Source organism: Hevea brasiliensis, chromosome 3, assembly GCF_030052815.1.
Source record: "Hevea brasiliensis isolate MT/VB/25A 57/8 chromosome 3, ASM3005281v1, whole genome shotgun sequence".
Lineage (NCBI taxonomy): Eukaryota > Viridiplantae > Streptophyta > Magnoliopsida > Malpighiales > Euphorbiaceae > Hevea > Hevea brasiliensis.
This window is the reverse complement of record NC_079495.1, coordinates 11,030,750-11,054,996: the sequence shown is the minus strand read 5'-3', so window position 1 is coordinate 11,054,996 and position 24,247 is coordinate 11,030,750. Positions and strand designations below refer to the sequence as shown.

The window sequence follows — 24,247 nt, the reverse complement described above, 5'->3', positions numbered from 1 at the left end:
CAAAAAATGAGCTGATTTAACTCCTATGCAAGACCCTTCACCTTATGAACTGCTATCATACAGAAAAATATAGACATTTCAAAATAGATTTCTCAACTATTCTTTTTATTTAATCTGTATTAGCAATTAAACATTTATGCCCGAACTAGTTTCTCCTTTTTTAAAAAAATTTGGCTACTCGAAACTATAGTTAATCATCTAGCCACTTAATCATTTGCTTTACTTCACTTTAAGTTCATTTAGCTATTTTATCAAACACGTGGTGTGCAAAATTCACATGCCAAAATGAACTAGTTCTCTTTGTTTTCTTGACTCCCGAAAAATACCTTTATATTCTTCGTTAAATGCACTTTAATCCTGCTATTCACAACGATCCAACCAACATCCATTCAACACCAAATAAATTCATTAAAGTGGCTGCCCAAAAAGAACATTTTTTCACATTCTAACACATTTGCATACACTTTAATGCATAGGAAATTCGGTCTAACATCCAATCAAATGTTCTAACGCTATATTTCATGCTTAGGATGCTTAAATAGCTCATTTAACTTGTTCATTTGGATTAAAATTAACTTTCCCCAATTTTTCCCATCATGGCTGAATTCCTCCCTTAGAAACCCTAGGTTGATTTTGTTTCATCTTGCAAAATTAGTGTTAGTTTCAAGTTAAGAATGGTGAAAATAATGAAAATATGCTAGAAAAACTAGTTAAACCAAGTTAAATTCATCAATCCCTCCATTTCCCTTCAAATTCAAATTTCAAGCCAACATAAACCCTAGGTCTTCTTTCTTCTAATTCATGAAATTAAGAAAGGAAAAGTAGAGGTCAATTGTATAGAAGTGATTAGAAAGCAATTTACCTTGATTTAGAAGTGGAAAATCAAAATTGGAAAGTTTGAATCTTCCTCCTCCTACCGTCCCTTCAATTTGACCACTTCTCTCCTCTCTCTTCTTTTTTTTTTCTTTTTTTGTCCCTTCTAATCTGAATTCCTAAGGGTTTTATGGCTGTAAATTGCATGTGCAAGTCACATGCCATTCCCTTATTCCAAAAATACCCTTAGCCTTCCTTAAAAATGCCATTCATGTCCCTTTCTATATTTTAATATAACTTAAGTATTTTTTTTTAATTTCTTTAACTTATTAATTCTTTATTATACCTTATTTAAGTCTAAATTAAGTGTCTCACAAGATCCCGCACTGATTGGAGTAGAAAACATACTCGAATATCGATTTATATTACTTCCCGAACTAGTCACCCATCGCTGCAACTCAAGCACATTTAACTGATTTCTAATCTATTTTTTTTTAATTACTTTTTAACATTAATTAATCTTTGTATAATTAATTTATGACTTCTCACTTCAATTTAAAAGTAGTTCCAGCCATCCTAATCGTTCAGACAACCATTAGTCACCGGAACAGTAGAATGTTCGGAACTATCTAAAGTAAGAGTGTTGCATCTATAGCTGTCATTCATCATTCATTGGCTATTTGGTCACCATACATCAAGTAATTGTACACTACTTACATTGCTTTTATACAATCTTGCATATTACTGTCTTTCTCTATTTGCTATCATTTTACCTATGAAATGAATATTTTCTGTGTATTTTGTTGAATGAGATGCAAGGTATTTATATACAAAGGATCCTGTAATTAATTATTTTGAATCCTATAATTAAGTATTCTAATTGGGATGATATCCCACTAATTATGCTAATTAATTAAGAAAGGATATTATTTACACAATTATAGGATTGACTTCCTATAACACTCTCCCTCAAGTTCGAGCATAGATATTAATCATGCCCAACTTGTTATAAATGTAGTCAACCCGAGCCCTATTCAAAGTCTTTGTGAAGATATCTCCTAACTATTACCCAGTTTTGACATGCCCTGTTGAAATGATCTTCTGTTGAATCTTTTCTCGAAGGAAGTGACAATCAATTTCAATATGTTTAGTACGCTTATGAAACACTGGATTTGAGGCGATATGGAGAGCAGCTTGATTGTCACACCATAGTTTGGCAGGAGATGAGGTCTCAAAATTCACTTCTTCCAATAACTGACATGTCCACGTTACTTCACACACAGCTTGGGCCATAGCTCGATATTCTGATTCAGCACTCGAACAAGAAACTGCAGTATGTTTCTTACTTCTCCAAGATACTAAGTTTCCTCCAACAAAGATACTATCCTATAATGGATCTCCTATCAATCTTTGAACCTGCTCAATCTGCATCTGGAAAATACTCAATATTTAAGTGTCCATGATTATTATATAAGAGATCACTACCCGGAACACCCTTCAAGTAACATAAAATTTGCCCCAAAGCTTCCCAATGGTTAATAGTAGGAGAAGACATAAATTGGAGAGGACATAAATTGACTTATAACACTAACTGAATATGCAATATCCGAACGAGTCACTGTAAGATAATTAAGCTTGCCAACCTATCTCCTATACATCTCAGGGTCCTCAAATAGTTCACCATCTCCTGCTGTGAGCTGAAAATTTAGAGTCATTGGTGAACTGCAAGATTTGGCACCTATTTTTCCTGTTTCCGCCAATAAATCAATGACATACTTCCTCTGAGATAAGAAGATGCCTTTCTTACACCTTGAAACTTCAATGCCTAAGAAATATTTCAACAAACCCAAATCTTTAGTTTGAAACTGAGTCTGAAGGAATGACTTAAGAAATGAAATGCCTGCAGAGTCATTTCCAGTAATAATAATATCATCAACATATACTATAAGTAAGATTAGTCCAGCTTTAGAGTGTCTATAAAACACCGAATGATCGGACTTGCTCTTCTTCATACCAAACTGCTGAACTACCTCACTGAATCTGCCAAACCAAGCTCGAGGACTCTGTTTCAAGTCAAAGGGATTTTTGGAGCCTGTAAACTTTGCCCAACTTCCCCTGAGCAACAAAACCTAGTGGTTGCTCCATATAAACTTTCTCCTGGAGATCACCATGAAGGAAAACATTTTTGGTATCTAACTAATGTAAAGGCCAATCATATCTAGCTGCCAAAGAAACAAACAAGCGAATAAAAGCTAGTTTAGCAACATGAGAGAAAGTGCCAGAGTAATCAGTACCATAAGTCTGAGCATATCCTTTAGCAATAAAGCGAGCCTTGAGACGAGTCACAATACCATCGGGATTTACTTTGACTGTAAAATCCCATTTACATCCAATAGCTTTCTTATCCAGGGGCAAATGTACCAATTCCCAGGTACTATTAGTATCTAAAGCCACCGTTTCCTCTTCCATTGCAACACGCCAGCCAGGATGGGACAATGCCTCAGCAACAGTTTTAGGAACATAAATAGTATCTAGAGAACTGATAAACCAACGAGATGATGGAGACAAGTGATCATAATATACAAAGGAAGAGATAGGATAAGTACATTGACGTTTACCTTTGCGAAGAGCAATGGGAAGATCTAAGTCAGACTGAGGAGCAGTGGATGAAACTGGATCTTCTGACGAAGAAATTGGTGGAGGATCTGAGTCAAGAGTCTCCAATCTCCTAGAATAAACATGAACAACAGGTGGGCGAGGGGGTTGAGCCGGTGCCGATGCAGGAGAATTCTGAGGACCTGGGTGAGGACTTGACACTGGATGGACAGAATAGACTAAGAGATCATCTTCCTCTCCCGAACTCTCATAAATAGGTGAGGGAGGAAAGAATGGAGTAGATTCAAAAAAGGTAACATCAACAGACACAATATAACGATTAAGGGTAGGAGAAAAACATCTGTACCCTTTTTGAAGTCGAGAATATCCAAGGAAGAGGCACCCAAGAGACTTGGGATCCAGTTTAGTAACCTGTGGACGAACATCTCTCACAAAACAAGTACTACCAAAGATACGAGGTTCAATTGGAAACAAAGATTTAGAATGAAACAAAATGGTATAAGGAATGTCACCGTTAAGGACAGATGATGGCATATGATTGATCAGGAAACAAGCTGTAGAAATTGCATCAGCCCAAAACTATTTAGGAACTTTCATTTGAAAAAGGAGTGCCCGTCCTACCCCAAGGAGATGTCTATTTTTCCTTTCGGCAATCCCATTCTGGGATGGAGTATCAACGCAAGATGTCTGATGAAGAATGCCTTTTTGTGACATATAGGTTTGAAAATTGCCAGAAAGATATTCCTTAGCATTATCGCTTCTCAATATATACACAGACGTATTAAATTGATTTTGAATCTCAGCACAAAAGGCACAAAAAATAGAAAACAAATTTTGAACGATTCTTCATTAAAAATAACCAAGTAAGACGGAAATAATCATTAACAAATATAACAAAATACTTGAATTCAGAGTTTGAAATAACAGGACATGGACCCCATACATCAGAATGAACTAACTCAAAAGGAAAAGAAGCTTGTTTATTGACTCGAGACACTTTAAGTAAACGTTGATGTTTCGCAAACTGACAGGACTCACGATCTAAAACTGTGGACACAACTTTTTCAAAAAAAATAAAGACGGATGTCCCAACCGACAATGGACTTTAATAGGAGTTAAAACACAAGAGATCTTGGCACCTGTTTGTCAAGGACGTAGAGGCCTCCAGACTCATATCCTCTATTAATAATCTGCTTCGTCGTAAAATCCTGGAACAAACAATGATCAGGAAAATATGAGACACTACAATTTAAGACTCGAGTAAGTTTACTGACAGAGAGTAAATTAAAGGAGAATTTGGGTAGACACAAAACAGATACAAAAATGGATAGTGTGAGATTTGCAATGCCAGAACCAATGACACAAGATTTGGACCCATCGGCCAAAACAACAGAGGATGAAGGATGATGAGATTGAAATGTAGACAAAAGGTTAGAATTACCTGTCATGTGGACTGTAGCACCAGAATCAATGACCCATTTGGAGGAGACAAGGCATGTCGTAGATTTGCCTGACCTAGCTATTGCAGTGACTGGAGAACTAGAGGACTTTAGAGAGGCCTGATACTGTGAGAACTGTGCATTTTCTTCAGCGGATACTAAAATTGCTTTATTAGAAGGAGCTACTGAAGAGTAATCAACTGCCATATTGGCCATCCGAGATCGTGGGTTCTTATTCTGAAGTTTCGGACAATATCTTTTTGTATGACCTGGCTCATGGCAATAGTAACATTCAATTCCTCCTAAGTCACGGGTAGGGGCAACCTCCCCACTACGCTGGTTACCCTTATTGCCACTATATGCTCCTTTACTGCCTCCTTTATGACTTTGCCTGCCACTGTCAGTACGACTAACAAGAGCACTATTAACAGATTGGGAGCATTGGGGAGTTTCAGTATGAAGTACTATTGAGAAAGTATCATGCAGAGATAAAATTTCAGAACTAGAAAGAATTTGAGATTTAGCAATCTCAAACTTTGGGGGAAGACCTGCCAAAAAACTCATGACAGCTATTTGTTCTCATTGAGCTTGTTGAACTTTCACATTAGGATTAAACGGCATTAAGACATTAAGTTCTTCATAGATCTTTTTAAAATCCATAAAATAGGCTGTGAGGGACCTATCTTGTTTCTCTGCACGATAAAATGCCTTACATACCTCATAAATACGAGAGATATTTCCTTTACCTGAATATAAGAATTCTAAATAATCCATCAATTCTTTAACAAACTCATAGTGATTAATTAAACTAATTACTTTATTGTTAATGGAATTGCGAATTTGCAGGAACAAACGAGCATCCTCCCTCATCCAAGTTTGCTTTGTATCATCAGTAAGTGGATCTTGGGTGAGATGATCATCCTTATCGATACTCCGCAAATAAACCCGAGCTATCTTACTCCAATCCAGATAATTAGAACTATTAAGTTTGTGTTCTATAATTTTAGTCATCACAGGAATCATATTAGCTATTACACTTTTACTTTCCGCCATTAAAAATTTCACAACAGCAAATCACAGAAATCTCCTTTCCCAAACCAATAAACACAGAGCAAACATACCTCAAGACACAATTTTAAAGCAGTTCAATGTAAAAAAAGCCAGAAACATACCCAACAATAGGTGAACCAAGACAAATCACCTCCACAAAGGCACCCTATGGGCAAACAACTAACAGGGATGTAGTATACACCCAAGGCGACATCGGCGAGAGCAATCGGAGCGGCAGAGGACATTTGAAGCTCCTCCATGCGCGGGCGAGTGGGATGGCGACAGGAGCTGGTATCGGCGCGTGAGCCTCACTCGCTGGTCTTCTGGTAACAAGATTTTCTGGGTGAGGTCGCCGGCAAGGGACCTTCCTTCCTGGGTGGGCGGTGAGACTTAAATGTCACCTTGAGATGGTGACCTAACTCCACAATGACGCTTCTGACAGAAAAAAAAAAAGAAAAAAAATTCTTTTCTAACAAAGCTCTGATAACATGAAATGAATATTTTCTGTGTATTTTGTTGAATGAGATACAAGGTATTTATATACAAAGGATCCTATAATTAAGTATTCTAATTGGGATGATATCACACTAATTATGCTAACTAATTAAGAAAGAGTATTATTTACACAATTATAGGATTGACTTCCTATACCAACTAACAATGTGGGACTTGTTCCCACAAGTGATATTAACACTCTCCCGAGTGCAACTAGATTTAGCTCTAGCTCATAGGCCCAATTGTTACTTGCCATTGCATGGGGTGATCTTTAAGGTTTAGCTCACTGGACTAGCCCATAGATCCACCTGAGTTTGGCTTGCTAGGGCTCAATATATGATGCTTTTGGGTATTGGATCTACAACCATTAGGCCTCACTGCTTTGATACCATATTGACAATTATGGGCCCAAAACCAAAAGTGTGAATTATCAAATTGGCAGGGCTACAAGCTGAACTAAGCTTGAAATTGGGCTCTCCATTTTGGTTTGGTTTGGTTTGCTAACATTTATATACCCTTTAATTTTCTTATACATTACCGATGTGGGATTTGTTCCCACAAATGATATTCCAGCAACTTCCTTAACTTTCATAAACCCCGTATTTGTTTTCTTTTTGAACTTGTGAAAGGTAGGTCACCCATTTATAAACATCTTCAATTTCTTCCTATTTATCACGATACCACAACTACCTTCTCCCACTCTTCATAGAAGCATCATGATGAAAGAAACTGATATTTAAGGGCATTTTCTCTGTATTTGTTAATGGTAAAAAATGATATACAAGGCTCCTATTTATGTACAAAGAATTAGACCTAAATAGAAATCTAAAAATTAGGAAGCTAATTACAATAGGAAAATACAATTAATGCCTAATAATATGTATTCCTAAAATCAAAGGATTTCAACGCTTTCCCTTAAGTTGGTACATGGATATTACACATGTCTAACTTGCAAACTAAAATGTGGAATACTTTGATGCTTAGAACCTTGTAAAAATATTAGCCAATTGTTCCTTTGAAGTCACATAAGTCACAGTCAATGAACCATCTACAATCTTTTCTTTTATGAAGTGCCAATCAATCTCTATGTGCTAAGTCCTATCATGTTGAATTGAATTGTGGACAATATTAATAGCAGCTTTGTTATCACAAAATAAAAATAAACTATTGGTCTCTGACAATCTCAACGCTTCCATCAATTTCTGCAACCACAACAGCTCATAGATGCTTTGTGCCATAGCCCTATATTCTGCTTTTACACTTGATCTAGCTGTCACGTTTTATTTTTTGCTTCTCCAAATAACTAGGTTACCACCAACAAAGGTGCAATAACCTGATGTAAACCTCGTAGCATCAAGAGATCCAGCTCAATCTGCATTTATAAAGACTTTTATCTAGAATGATCATGCTTTGGAAATATCTAGAATGACCATGCTTTGGAAAAAGAAGTCATTTTTCAGGTGTAGATTTTAGATACCTCAAAATGAGGAAAACAACTTCTAAGTGAGGTGCTCAAGGATCATGAATATATTAACTCACTAGACTCACTACATTAGCTATTTTTGGTCCAGTGTACCAGAAATAAATTAATCTCCCAATCAACCTTTGATATCTTCTTAAGTCAACTAATTTCCCAACTGCTGCTTGCAATTTATAATTAGTTTCAATAAGAGATTTTGCAGCTTTACAATCCAACATGCTTGTTTCTTTTAGGAGGTCTAAAATATACTTCCTTTGAGAAATGAAGATTCTTTTGTCTGATTTGACAACCTCTATCCCAAGGAAGTACTTTAATCTACCCAGTCTTTAATCTTAAACTCTTGGGCCAAGAGTTCTTTGAGATGGCTAATCTCTTCCTTATCATCTCTTGCCATAACTATGTCATCAATATAAACTATAAGTGACGTGATCTTATCTCTACAGTGTCTGATAAATAGAGTATGATCTGCATTGTTTTGATAGTATCCAAAGGAGATCATGGCCTTACTGAATCAGTTAAACTATGTTCTAGGTGACTGTTTCAAGCCATACGAAGACTTTTAGCCTGCAAACTTTCCCTTTGGTTCTATCATCATCAAAGCCTTGGGGAATTTCCATGTACACCTCCTCCTCTAAATCTCCATGCAGGAAAACATTTTTTACATGAAATTGTTGTAAGTCCCATTCAAGATTTGCTGCACATAACAACAAAATTCTGGTGGTATTCATCTTTGCAACGGGGGTAAAAGTCTCCTGATAATCTACCCCATATGTCTGAGTGAAACCTTTAGCCACTAACCCGGCCCTGTACCTTTCAATGGACCTATTTGTGTTATGTTTTGTTATGAACACCCATTTGCATTCTACTGATCTTTTTTCCAATAGAGAAGAACTAGGATCCCATGTCTCATTTTTTGACAAAGTTATCATCTTCTCTACCATTACTGCCTTCCATTTTGGATCAAAATATGTTTCCTTCCAACCCCGTGGGATAAAAACAGAAGAAATAAAAAAGACAAAGCCTTTATAGGAAGGAGACAAGGAGTCATAGGAAATAAAATTAGAAATGGAATGCTTAGTACAAGTCCTAACTCCTTTTCTAAGAGCAACGGAAACATTGAGATCATTAATAGTATAATTAGAATTAAACTTAGAAACATAATTAGGATCATCAAGAATTAAAGAAGACTTAATACATTCTTTAGGAAATGATTTCAGGGATGCTAGTTGATCAGGTGTATCAAGTTTAATGGCTGTATTTAGGGGTGGCCACGGTTCAGGAATTGCCAGTTCAGGTTCAATGAAATCATGAACTTGAATCAAACCGCTAGGGGACGGTTTAAAAGATGGTTCCTGAACTGTTGGTTCCAGTTCGAACCCTGGTTTTTAATAGTTTGAAGGACGGTTCAAAAAATGATGTTTTAAGACGGTTTGGAAGCGATTTAGGAGCGGTTTAAGAGTGATTTAGACAAAAAAAAATTAGAGAAAAATTTTATAATTCATAATTTAAGTTATATTTGTAAAAATATTTTAATTTTTCTTAAAAGTCTTTCAATCAAAATAAAATAAGAAAAAAAAAGAATGAAAATAATTTATCTTCAAGAAAAATTTAATAAGTAAAGACTTGAACTTGATTAAAAAATTAGAGATGAAATTATTTTTATTTAAAGAAATTAGAAAAAAGTGTATGAACTTAATTTTGACTATGTATCCCTTTAGAATTTAGAGGAATCAAAATTTCTAGTTCTATTGCTTGCTTTTTTACAAAAATTATATGATAATTGATAATTAAAAAAGTATAAAAGAGAAAAAAAATTAAAATAGAGGATATTAGAGAATATAAACTAATAGCAGAGTAATTGAGATGGTATTGAAAATTTCAGTGAGCATATAAAATAATAAAGTATGAAAATTGACAGAGTATTGAGAATTAAAAAGAGTGTAGAAAATAATTGTTTAGAGAATTTGAGAGAAATTAAAAAAGTATTAATAATTAAAGAAAGTGTGGAGAATAATTGTGTTGAGAATTTGAGAGAAATTGAAAAAGTATTAAGAATTAAAGAAAGTGTAGAGAATAATTGTGTAGAGAATTAATGATATATATAAATAAATTAGGAGTAAGGTGAGGTATTTGTTGAATTCTTTTGTATTTAAATCGCCGGTTCGGTCCGGTTCGAAACCGTCGGTTCAACGGTTCTTGAAAAATATGAACTTGAACCAAACCGCAGAAGGATGGTTTCGGTCCAGTTCAAAATCAGTTTCAATTTTAATCGGTTTTGGTTGGGTTTTGACCGAACTAATTTCGGTTCGGTTCTGATTCAAACCGAACAGATTGTATTTGTCTTATTCTAATGAATGTAGGTTCTCAAATCCAATCTGTTCAATTTTTCTAGCATTTGAGGAGGTGGTTGGTCTCTCTCTAAAGCCTAATAGCCTCGTTATGAAAAATGACCTCTTCCTCTTTTCTTTTTATGCTCCTCCTAAATAGGTGACTTGATAGGAAAATAATATCATATTCTCTAAATGTAACATGCATACTGATAGAATATTTTCTAGTAGGAGAATGATAATACGTAAAGCCCTTTTGAGTACCAGAGTATCCTACAAACACACATTTAAGAGCTCTAGGTTCTAACTTTCCAACATTTGTTTCGTAGACAAAACAAATACATTCAAAAATCTTTGGGGGGAATAGTATAAGAATTATGACTTCATAAAACATCTAAAGGGCTCTTAAAGTTCTATATTCTCAAAGACATTCTACAGATAAGATATGTTGTAGCAAGAACTACATCCCTCAATAAGGTATAGGAAGATTCATAATTGAAATGAATATTTTCTGTGTATTTTGTTGAATGAGAGACAAGGTATTTATATACAAAGGATCCTGTAATTAAGTATTATGAAATCCTATAATTAAGTATTCTAATTGGGGTGATATCCCACTAATTATGCTAACTAATTAAGAAAGAATATTATTTACACAATTATAGGATTAACTTCCTATAACACTCCCCCTCAAGTTGGAGCATAGATATCAATCATGCCCAACTTGTTACAAATGTAGTCAACCCGAGCCCTATTCAAAGCCTTTGTGAAGATATCTCCTAACTGCTCCCCATTTTTGATATGCTCTGTTGAAATGATCTTCTGTTGAATCTTTTCTCGAAGGAAGTGACAATCAATTTCAAATTCTTAGTACGCTCATGAAACACTGGATTGGAGGTGATATGGAGAGCAGCTTGATTATCACACCGTAGTTTGGCAGGAGATGAGGTCTCAAAATCCACTTCTTCCAATTACTGATGTTAACATTACTTCACACACAGCTTGGGCCATAGCTCAATATTCTGATTCAGCACTCGAACGAGAAACTACAGTCTGTTTCTTACTTCTCCAAGATACTAAGTTTCCTCCAACAAAGATACACTATACTGTAATGGATCTCTTATCAATCTTTGAATCTGTCCAATCTGCATCTGAAAAACACTCAATATTTAAGTGTCCATGATTGTTATATGAGAGACCACGACCTGAGGCACCCTTCAAGTAACATAAAATTTGCCCCAAAGCTTCCCAATGGTTAATAGTAGGAGAGGACATAAATTGACTAACAATACTAACTGAATATATAATATTCGGACGAGTCACTGTAAAATAATTAAGCTTGCTAACCAATCTCCTATACATCTCAGGGTCTTCAAATAGTTCACCATCTCCTGCTGTGAGCTGAAGATTTGGAGTCATTGGTGCACTGCATGGTTTGGCACCTATTTTTCCTGTTTCCGCCAATAAATCAAGGACATACTTCCTCTGAGATAAGAAGATGCCTTTCTTACACCTTGAAACTTTAATGCCTAAGACATATTTCAACAAACCCAAATCTTTCGTTTAAAACTAAGTCTAAAGGAATGACTTAAGTGATGAAATGCCTGCAGAGTCATTTTCAGTAATAATAATATCATCAATATATACTATAAGTAAGATTAGTCCAGCTTTAAAGTGTCTATAAAACACCAAATGATCGAACTTGCTCTTCTTCATGCCAAACTGCTGAACTACCTCACTGAATCTGCCAAACCAATCTCGAGGACTCTGTTTCAAGCTATAAATGGATTTTCGGAGCCTGCAAACTTTGCCTAACTCCCCCTAAGCAACAAAACCTGGTGTTTGCTCTATATAAACTTCCTCCTGGAGATTACCATGAAGGAAAGCATTTTTGATATCTAACTGATGTAAAGGCCAATCATATCTAGCTACCAAGGAAACAAACAAGCGAACAGAAGCTAGTTTAGCAACAGGAGAGAAAGTGTCAGAGTAATCAGTACCATAAGTCTGAGCATATCCTTTAGCAATAAGGCAAGCCTTGAGACGAGTCACAATACCATCGGGATTCACTTTGACTGTAAAATCCCATTTACATCCAATAGCTTTCTTATCCAGGGGCAGATGTACCAATTCCCAAGTACTATTAGTATCTAAAGCCACCATTTCCTCTTCCATTGCAACACGCCAGCCAGGATGGGACAATGCCTCAGCAACAGTTTTAGGAACATAAATAGTATCTAGAGAACTGATAAAACAACGAGATGATGGAGACAAGTGATCATAATATACAAAGGAAGAGATAGGATAAGTACATTGACGTTTACCTTTGCGAAGAGCAATGGGAAGATCTAAGTTAGATTGAGGAGCAGTGGATGGAATTGGATCTTCTGACGAAGAAGCTGGTGGAGGATCTGAGTTAAGAGTCTCCGATCTCCTAGAATAAACATGAACAACAGGTGGGCGAGGGGGTTGAGTCGGTGCTGATGCAGGAGAATTCTGAGGACCTGGGTGAGGACTTGACACTGGATGGACAAAATAGACTAAGAGATCATCTTCCTCCCCCGAACTCTCATAAATAGGTGAGGGAGGAAAGAATGGAGTAGATTCAAAAAAGGTAACATCAGTAGACACAATATAACGATTAAAGATTGGAAAAAAATATCTGTACCCTTTTTGAAGTCGAGAATATCCAAGGAAGAGGCACCTTAGAGACTTGGGATCTAGTTTAGTAACCTGTAGGCGAACATCTCGCACAAAATAAGTACTACCAAAGATACGAGGTTTAATAGCAAACAAAGATTTAGAAGGAAACAAAATGGTATAAGAAATGTCACGGTTAAGGACAGATGATGGAATACGATTAATCAAGAAACAAGCTGTAGAAACTGCATCAGCCCAAAACTGTTTACGAACTTTCATTTGAAAAGCAGTGTTCGTGCTACCTCAAGGAGATGTCTATTTTTTTCTTTCAGCAACTCCATTCTGGGATGGAGTATCAACACAAGATGTCTGATGAAGAATGCCTTTTTGTGACATATAGGTTTGAAAATTGCCAGAAAGATATTCCTTAGCATTATCGCTTCTCAATATATGCACAAACATATTAAATTGATTTTGAATCTCAGCACAAAAGGCACAAAAAAGAGAATAATTCTGAACGATTCTTCATTAAAAATAACCAAATAATACGAGAATAATCATCAATAAATGTAACAAAATACTTGAATCTAGAGTTTGAAATAACAGGACATGGACCCCACACATCAGAATGAAGCAATGATCAGGAAAAAAATCTGCTTCGCCGTAATCTGCTTCGTCGTAAGATCCTGAAACAAGCAATGATCAGGAAAAAATGAGACACTACAATTTAAAACTCGAGTAAGTTTACTGACAGAGAGTAAATTAAAGGCGAATTTGGGTAGACACAAAACAGATGATACAAAAATGGATGGTGTGAGATTTGCAATGCCAGAACCAATGATACAAGACTTGGACCCATCGACCAAAACAACAGAGGATGAAGGATGATGAGATTGAAATGTAGATAAAATGTTATAATTACCTGTAATGTGGTTTGTAGCACCAGAATTAATGACCCAGTTGGAGGAGACAAGGCATGTAGTAGATTTACCTGACTCAGCTATTGTAGTGATTGGGGAACTAGAGGACTTTAGAGAGGCCTGATACTGTGAAAACTGTGCATATTCTTCAGTGGATACTAAAACTATTTTCTCAGAACGAGCTACTGAAGAGTCATCAACTACCATATTGGCCATCCGAGATCGTGGGTTCTTATTCTGAAGTTTCGGACAATACCTTTTTGTATGACCTGGCACATGGCAATAGTAACATTCAATTCCTCCTAAGTCACGAGTAGGGGCAACCTCCCCACTGCGCTGGTTACCCCTATTGCCACAATACCTTCCTTTACTGCCTCCTTTATGATTTTGCCTGCCACTGTCAGTACGACTAACAAGAGCACTATTAACAGATTGGGAGAATTGGGGAGCTTCAGTACGAAGTACTCTTGAGAAAGTATCATGCAGAGATGAAATTTCACCTTGAGATGGTGACCTAACTCCACAATGACGCTTCTGATAAAAAAAAAAAATTCTTTTCTAACAAGACTTTGATACCATGAAATTAATATTTTCTGTGTATTTTGTTGAATGAGATACAAGGTATTTATATGCAAAGGACTCTATAATTAAGTATTCTGAATCCTATAATTAAGTATTCTAATTGGGGTGATATCTCACTAATTATGCCAACTAATTAAGAAAGAATATTATTTACACAATTATATGATTGACTTCCTATAACAGTAATAAACATAAGAAATCGAGCTATCTCCAATAAATGTCTATTTTTTCTTTCAAACACTCCATTTTGTTTACTAGTATTGACAATCGTTTGATGCACTATATCATTTGAATCCAAATAAGCATGAAAAATGCAATTAACATATTTTCTGCTATTATTAGTTCTTAAAATTTTAACCTTAGCATCAAATTGTGTGCAAATCATTTTGTAAAATTGCTGAAAGCAAGAAAACACTTCACTTTTTGCTTTCATCAAGTATACCCATATCAACCTATTGCAATAGTCAATAAAAGTGACAAACCATTTATAATTAGATAAAGAAACTGTTTGAGTGGGTCTCCACACTTCGAAATGAATAGTCATAACAGGGACCAAACTTTTATTATTTATGGAAGGATAAGACTCTTTTGTGTTTAGCAAATTCACAAGAATCACAAACTAATAAATCGGAGTTGCAATTCTTAAATAAATTAGGATATAACGTTTAAAAAGCAGAAAAAAGTGAATGCATTAATCTCCTATGCTATTGGGTAATCTCTTCATTAGCACTCATAGACTTTCCTAACAAAGCCTGGTTTGCTCCAGGATTTGAGGGACCACATCTGTCATCTAACAGATGCAGATCATCTTGCAATCTACCACTATCAATCGTTTTTTCTGTTGTCAAATCTTAAAATATGCAATAAGTAGGAAAAAAATTCAGTTTTGCAAACAAGGGCTCAGGTAACGGAACTGACAGATAAAAGATTAATAGGAAAGTAAGGAACATGAAAACTGAATTGAGATTTATATTGAGAGTGCATGTATACAACCTGTACTAGAAATTGTGGGAAAGGAATCATTCGCTATATGGACCTTTTCTTTTCCCAAGCATGGAGAATAGGTAGAGAATTTATTTGAAAAGCCAGTCATATGTTTGTTTGCTACAGAATCTATAACCCATTAAGATTTATCAAGATTGACAAGAAAAAAATTACCTGATTTGACAAAATTGAAAGAAACAACTATGGAATATTGAGATTCAAGTCGAGACAGTAAGCATCTTAATAATTGAACTTCTTTATTGGAAAAAATGGCAATATCATTTGTTTCTTCATAGTAATCCACTGTTTTAGACATATTCGCTTGTGATTAGGTCAAGGACAAAGGCTAGGTAGAGGCGCCACACATGAGCAATAGTTGAAAAAAAAAAGTTGAAAAACCAAGTTCTATGAACAATATCCGTGAACAGTGCCAGTGAGTAGTGCCCCGTGAACGGTATTGATGAACAGCGCATGTGAACTGTATCCATGAATAGTTGTACTAAAGCATGCCTTAATGAATCGAATACTCTGATACCATGATGAAAGAAATTGATATTTGAGGGAATTTCATATGTATTTCTTAATGGTAAAAAATGATATACTAGACCCCAATTTATATATAAAGAATCAGACCTAAATAGGAAATTAAAAAATAGGAAACTAATTACAACAAGAAAATAGAATTAATGTCTAATAATCTGTATTCCAAAAATCGAGGGATTTCCAACACATCATCACACAAATCCAATCCATTTGCTTCTATGAGATTAACCTATGTTAATCGATCATTTTCTTTAAGCAATTCTAGCTAGTTGATCACCTAATCAGTAAAATGAACAGCTTTCCATACCTAATCCATGATTTAGTATGAATCACAACTAATTTTTGTTGAGAATATACAAATGTGAAATTCTCACATCGAAAAAAGATGGGATGAGTGAAAGATGTATAAGTGGGAAGGACCCATAGAACCATTGCCTTAAGGTTTTGGGTTGGATGTGGCATCAAACTCCATGAGTGTGTTCTTTTATAAGACCGATCTAAAAGGATTCTCCCTAGGCGCTTTGGGCTCTCCAAATCTCTAACAAGTAGTATAAGAGTCAATGGTTCAGCAAGGGACGAGTATGGAAACAGTGTTTAGTGATTCCAGTGGTGCTTTGACACATGGATGGAAGAGTTAGGAGGCTCCTAGTAGGCCCAATGGTGTAGGAAGACACTTTTCTGGAGAAGAGGAGACCGATGAAGTGGGAACTTTTGGTACGCGTGATGGCTCTAGCGTGGCTCTTAGAGGTGCATACTCGAGTGGGTTTGTTGGAGTAATTGAGGCTCTTAGGTGACACCGTAATACTTGAGTTAAGAAAAAAGGCTCCCGTTTGAGGGGGAGCAGGCCCAGTAAGCCCAATATGGAAGAAATTCACACTTGAGGGGGAGCTTGTTGAGAATATACAAGTGTAGAATTCCCACATCAAAAAAAGATGAGATTAGTGAAAGACATATAAGTGGGAATTACTCATAGACCCATTGCTTTAAGGTTTTGGGTTAGATGTGGTGTCGAGCCCATGAGTGTATTCTTTCATTAGGCCCATCGAAAAAGATTCTCTCCAGGTGCTTTGAGCTTTCTAAATCTCTAACAATTTGCTTACGGATTTTCCTCTGCTTGTCAAATACCTCGTTGTCAATTCATTTATTTTCAATTTATTTTATTGATTTCGTCAACCTAATTGAACAAACTGAATATTTACACCACTTTCCTCATTTCTTTGACATTATCCTGTCATAAGATCCAAGTAGTTCTTTCAGGTGGTGAAATAAAATGAAGAGAAGAAACGATTAGACTTCTAGATTGAATAAATGAAGTAAGGCAGTTTTATCTAATATATACTTGATTCATCAGCATACAGACTTTAATAACTATCAATTTGTACACTTCTCATTAGCATGTTAAACAGATTGTCTCCGTTTTAACATAAAATGTTATACAAATTAATAAGGCTTTCATATATACATACTCATACACACAAACACACAAATATCCAACTACAGACTGATGAATTGGCAGATTGTTGATTAAGTTACTAAATACAAAATAATAACTTGATGCTTTTTCCCATTTAGGAGGGAATTGAAAATACATGACTTGCACTAACCGGGAGGAATCTCTTCTTACTTTTGCAGTATTTCATTGTTTCTTTCCTTTACAATGTTGCAATACATAGGAAATGGGCTAGAAATACAAGTTCAAAATCACAAGTTTTTTTTCTTCCAATGAGATCCTTAATAGTTATTTGGCTGTTGTTTCTCTCTCAGCGTGATGTGACACCACTTGCATGTTTTAACTGTCTTTTAAATTTCCTTCACCTTCAGGTGACTGTGAATGGTTATAATCACAAATTGAAGACTTTGCTGGAAACTGTCATTGGAAAAATTGCAAAATTTTATGTAAATCCCAACAGGTTTGCTGTGATTAAGGTATTAACGAAGTATACTTGTTCCTCAAATGCTTTCAACTTTTTTACATAAGTATCTTCTGAACTTGCTTTAAACATTCTTCTGCACTAAACTGATTTTGAGGTCTTAGAACCCGCGCCTCATCCCCACGCACCACCCCCCCCCCCCCCCAACAAACTCCCCTTCTCTCCCTCTCTCTCTTTCTCTCTCCTCTTCGTCCTTGTAGAATTTTAAAGTTTATATTTAGCCAAACAAAAGGTGCAATATCTGCAAAATTCTTTTTCTACCCTCTGGTTTGTATTTTAGAGTATTCTTCTTATAATATGTCTTGAATTGTCAGGGATCCATGGTGATGTTCTCTTTCCCACAGAAGCCAGAATTGGCTGCACATAAAGTGGGAATAGTGGATAAGTTAGCCACTTGAAACTTGAAAGTTCACATAATTGGGATAAGAAAAAATTTGTTTATTTGATCATATAAATGTGCCTCACCCATGTTAATTAGCCTCCTTCTTTCAACTTGAAACCAAGCCACATCTAATCTATACTACACGTAAAATTTGGACCGAAGGGGATAAATTTGAATGGACTAAAAGTGCATGGCTTTAGGACAATATTGAGAAGGATTAAGAAAAGGACTAACTAATATAATATGTTAATCTAAGCATGTAATAATTCCTAACCTTAGGTGTAATCCTATTTAAATATCAAAATATGTGTATGCGTTTGTGTCTCATGTCTTCCAAGTTATGCCCAAAGCTTGTGCCGGTATTATGAGACCAGGATCTCTTTCTTCCTTCAAAAAGAGAAGACGGACATTTGTGTTTGGGTGCCTGTATAGGTAGCACATTCATCAACAGTTCAACACAGACTAAGATGTGAAAAGCTAATCAGTGATGAAATTTGTTCTGACAGTACATATTATTTATCAGGAAAAGTTAAGAAAGGAATATGAAAATTGCAAGTTTCAACAACCCAACGAGCAAGCTACATTCTATTGCTCATTGGTACTGTGTGACCAGAAATGGCCATGGATGGAAAAACTAGAACTTCTTCCTAATCTTGAAGCTGAAGATCTTACAAAGTTTACTCCAGTGATGCTCTCAAGGGCATTCCTAGAGTGCTACATATCAGGTTTTTCAGTCTTGATTACTTTCTTGAAAGTTATAGGATTACTATGATTCTTGCCTTGATTTATTTAATCTTATTTAATTTCAGGTAACATTGAATGCAGTGAGGCAGAGTCCATAATTCAATATGTTGAAGATGTTTTCTTCAAGGGTCCAAACCCCATTTGCCAACCTTTATTCCCATCCCAGCATTTGACTAACAGGGTTGTCAAGCTTGAAAGGGATATGAGTTATGTCTACCCCATCCAAGGTTTAAATCCAAGCAACGAGAACTCTGCCCTGGTACATTATATTCAGGTAACTACACATGTTAATAACTCTGGTTACCAGGTTACATTTTTTTTTATCCTTACCCGCAACCATTTTGTTTATTTGAGATGTTATTCTAAATAAATTTTATGAAGACGTTATAAGGAAGTCTTTTTTTTATTATTATTATCACCATTTTTACTTCCTCTACCTCTCCTTTTTTCCTATCACTTTTTTGTCCTTTCCTTTTTCTTATTAATTACTTTGACATAAAAAGAAAATTTTAAGTATCTTATAGAGATCTGTGTTTTAACAAATGTTGCATTCTTGATGCTTCTTTAGTATCCTACAAATATAATATTTTAATAAACAAGAATGCAAATCTAAGGAAAAAAAATATAAGGTAGACACAATTGCACACAGTATAGAAAAGATAAGAAAATGGATACGAGATTTATGTAGTTTGACCATAAAATTTATGTCCACGGGCAATATGATGGAAAAAGTTTCACTATGATGAAAAAAAAAAAGTAAGATAAAATCACTCAGAATTTTCAAACTCTAATCCATTGTATTTCCTAAATTTATCACAATATTGCCGCAATAGGCAAAAAATACATTATTTATACTGATCCATATCACGGGGCAAACTTCGCCACCGTCACATACCTCACAAAATATTCCATTTGGGTAGCAACACAAAACTTTTGGGTCAGGTCACAAATCGAGTCTATGAAGACCTATCCAACTTTCAAGCCATATAACTAACAATATTGTTACTTAACTACATTTTCACAATTTATATCTTTGCTAATTTTTTAGGTTGTATGGAACTTATGCACAAAGTACTTCTCAACTTCAGTAGGAGCCTAAACTTGAAATTGCCAAAACAAAAGTAATAGCACACATGTTTTCATAATTTCTAATGCATATGATTCATCATACTCAAATATTATTGATCAGACCTTCTCTTTTCTTCCTTTCCTCACTAAAATTTGAATGCCTTATTGGTTTTGATGGTTCTACCATTTGCTGGGATGTTCAGTTCAGATTTTGCTAGTATCATGATGGTGGGATTAAAGCGTCAATTGCCATTGACCATAAAACCTAATTTGAGAATTAGTGTTATGTTAAAAGCTCAAGGACTCATTCTCGTTTATTTTGGTCCTGTCCTTTAGAGGGTGAAATATTCAATGGTACTTGATGGAAAGAGAACTGTTTTGGTTGAGACGTTATTCAGTAGAGTTTAAAGGGGAGAAGTGGAAAATTTTTCAACAATGTCTTCGTCTGGTCAGAGCCTAAATGGAAGAAATTCCCTGTTCTTTTGAATTCTTTTCTTCTCTTTATACCATATATATCTGGACATTCTCTACATGGCCCGCTCTTCTTGAATTTGAAAATGGGGAGCAGTTAAAAAAAGCCTAGAGTGAAGCTGCTTGCTTTTTCTGAATCCATTGCTCTGAATTCATTTATTCCTATGAGCTATGACCTTTGCCAGGCCATTTGATTTGACTAAAGAAAAATTTTATTTTTGGTGGAGAGATGATGCAGTTGCTGAATCCATTAATTGAATTATCTAGGTCCATCAAGATGAATTCATGCTGAATGTGAAACTTCAGCTTTTTACTCTTATTGCAAAGCAAGCAGCCTTCCATCAGCTGAGAACAGTTGAACAACTTGGGTACATTACTTACCTCACACGGAGGTATGTAAAATTATATTTTCCGCAAACATTTTATTAAACTTCAGATACATATAATACAGTTGAACTTATCAAACTATGTAGGAACGATTATGGTATTCATGGAGTACAGTTTGTTGTTCAATCTACAGTAAAGGTATGTGGCAATTTTTTTTTTTTTTTTTTGTGAATTTCGGCCGTAGTCTAAATTGATCTTGGTGAACTGGACAGGATCCGGGGTATATTGATTTGAGAGTCGAGACATTCCTCAAGTTGTTTGAAAATAAAATTTATGAGATGACTGATGAGGAGTTCAAGGTGAGATCAGAGATGAGTAGTTAATGGCCACTTTTTTTTCTGCATATTTATTTGGACTTCATCTTGAAGTACTTAATCATACTATCTGAACACAGCAAAAATTCATTGAGAGATCAAATTATGACATAAAAAAAAATGCATAGCCTAAACACAACATGATATAACCTAGTTTAAAGATAAATTAATTAATGACTAATTTGAGTTTACTTGAATATATTTTGATATAAATCCAAAATATTCATGACCATGGACGTGAACATGATCTTGAACCCACCTCTGCACGATATTAGACAATATGCTACTAGTGTGAAGACAACTAAAAATTTCTCTTAATTGCTATGTTTACTGTGCAAGTAGTTACCATGTAGTAATAATTGTTTTGTAGGCTGCTGAATTAACAGTATCACAACCATTAAAGTATCCATCTTTAACAGTCTCATATTAGTAACCTAAATGATACTCGAGAAAATTAATGGTTGAAGTTGAAGTACTGGTTGTCCAATTCATTTTAACTGTTCTACAAACAGTCAGAAGTTCTTGTTGCTTGAAAATGAAGTGATTACTAGCTTGTCAATAAAACACTTCAGCATATTAGTTTGGTCATTGAATTCACTTGTCATAAGATAGTTTGCATGTTGTGCAGAGTTTTGGCTATTAATTACAGTATCCTATACATAGCAACAGTGATACTAACAATTAAGGCCCTGTTTGGTATTGAGTTTCAAAGCCTGAAACTGCTTTTCTAAATTTCTAAATAAAAGCACCATTTTAGATGCTGTTGAGAAAAGCAGTTTAGAAAAAGTTGTTTTGTTATTTTAGTGTTCTTATGACTAAAACTGATCAAATTTAATTTTTAATTATTTTTTAACACTCTCTAACTAGTATATTTAAAAAGGTGATTTTCTCAACAGCAGTTTCAACAGCAATGCCAAACAGGCCCTAATTAATATCATTATTATTTGTTTATAATCTATTTGTTTCGAGACTTCATATTTCCAATTGGACTTTTTGGTTAGTCATCAGCAAAGTTTAGATTTTGAAAGGATTGCCCATTGCCACCTTTCATTGTAAAATAACTAATAAACTGGCTGTTGTGCAGAGTAATGTTAAGGCATTGATTGATATGAAACTTGAGAAGCACAAGAATTTATGGGAAGAATCTGGATTTTATTGGCATGAGATTGTTATTGGGACTTTCAAGTTTGACCGCAAAGAATGTGAGGTATGAGTATCATAATTGCTTTGAAACACTTCCATAATTCAAACAATTACAAATCTGTGGAACTTTTAGAAGCTGGTGGAGTACAACTCCCCAACCGATACACAATTAATCCCAAAATCCTAGAGCACGATGCAACTTTGCCCTTATGGATGACATTAATACAGGTTGCAGCACTAGAGGAGCTTACAAAACAAGAATTTATTGATTTTTTCAACGAATATATAAGAATTGGCGCACCTCAGAAGAGGACATTGAGCATACGCGTTTATGGGAGCCTACATTCACTTGAGTACATGTCAGATAAAAGTGAGGAAGCTAAGCCGAACAAGGTTCAGATAGATGATATTTTTAGTTTCAGAAGATCACAACCTCTTTACAGTTCCTTCAAAGGATGTGCTGGTCGTACAAAGTTGTAAGTATTGAAACTGTTTTCCAACTTTTAAACTGAAAAAAAAAATGATGTATAAGCTTCTCCATTTCAAGTGAAGTGAAAATAGTGACAAGAATATATCAGGAAAACAAGCATTAATTGAGGTGATTTTTTTAAGTACTGGAATGATGGTTCCTGCTTAGGACACAATCATGAATCCCAATTCTCGATTTGTAATAATTGCTTCGTATTACAACATGAGAGAGATTACATATTGTATTTGCTCTTGTTTCAGACTAATACATTTTTGTCTAAATGTTCATCAATCGGATAAGAGCTATATGGTAAAATTTAATGTAGAAGGTTGATTAGCCTAAGCTTCTTTTTTCTTTTTTCCATTTATTTTATTTTTTTTCCCTCACTCTGCATTGAGTAGTTACCGTATTATTGAAGTATCGAGAAAGACTGCATGGGAGGATAGAAAATGATATTATTCTAATGTATACATATAAAATAAAAATATCTGAAAAAAAATTGTTAAACAGATTCGAATTTCTTAAATAAAAATTATAATTTTTGAATGTATATGTGAATGTTTAGCTCAATTAGATTGGTCTGCAAGTAATTAACTCAGGTTCCCAAAATAAAGAGTTTGAGCATATTTATTGTGTGGGATTAATTACATTATATGGCATTTTTTATTCGGTTGAAAAATAATCTATTTATCTTTCATAACAATAAAAAAAATTTGAATGGTTCAATGATCTAACCTAACCTTTTAGTTATATAATTTGTTGAAATATGGTGGATGTGTCATTCCATTAATATCTTTGCAGATAGAGTGTGTATAGCAAGTTAAATCCTTGGCCCCTTTTCCCTACAACTGTTTAGTTTAGTTGTTGATGTAGATGATGGCTTATCATGGCTGATGTATCCTAAGTAATTGATAAAATTATACCTTCTTGTTACTGTTGTATATATATAATTTTTTAGTTATTTATTATTTATTATATTTTAAATAATATATTGATATAAAAATTATTTTAAAGACAAATTTTATAATTAATAAATTTTTAAAAGAATAACCTGGTCTAAATGAAAAAATGAAATTAAATCAACTGCAAATTAATGGGAAAAAACTCCAATTAAAGAAAAAAATGTTGATTTTTCTTAAAAACAACGATGGACATAAAAGAAAACATGAAATAGAAAACGTGAGTTAGCAAAATATTAAGGCATAAAATTCATTTTTTTTTTCTTGTATGTGGCCAAAATTGACATTTTCTATTGTTCAATTAGCTCAAATAACCTCAATTTATTTATCGAGTAAGATAGTGGCTATCAGTTTATAAGCCGATCAAACTGATTTATAAACTTTAAAAATAAGCTAACATGTGTGTTTATAATATTTTTTGGAACTTATAAGTTAGATAAAAAAAAAAAAAGGAAAAAACAAAAATAGAGGAAGTTAGGGAATCAACTTT

The 24,247-nt window shown here is 34.7% G+C and overlaps 1 protein-coding gene across 1 annotated transcript in view; it reads left to right on the top strand.

The window, feature by feature from the left end:
• The window catches only part of LOC110662163 (insulin-degrading enzyme-like 1, peroxisomal), a 55,998-nt gene extending 32,935 nt beyond the window's left edge, over window positions 1-23,063 (top strand). Inside the window, exons 19-26 of the mRNA XM_058143857.1 lie at window positions 17,711-17,815; window positions 18,726-18,927; window positions 19,012-19,220; window positions 20,753-20,877; window positions 20,959-21,010; window positions 21,085-21,171; window positions 22,271-22,393; window positions 22,558-23,063. Coding sequence (XP_057999840.1) covers window positions 17,711-17,815; window positions 18,726-18,927; window positions 19,012-19,220; window positions 20,753-20,877; window positions 20,959-21,010; window positions 21,085-21,171; window positions 22,271-22,393; window positions 22,558-22,809 — 1,155 coding nt within the window. The 3' untranslated portion in view covers window positions 22,810-23,063. The remainder of the gene's footprint in view (window positions 1-17,710; window positions 17,816-18,725; window positions 18,928-19,011; window positions 19,221-20,752; window positions 20,878-20,958; window positions 21,011-21,084; window positions 21,172-22,270; window positions 22,394-22,557) is intronic.
• Window positions 23,064-24,247: the final 1,184 nt, after the last annotated feature.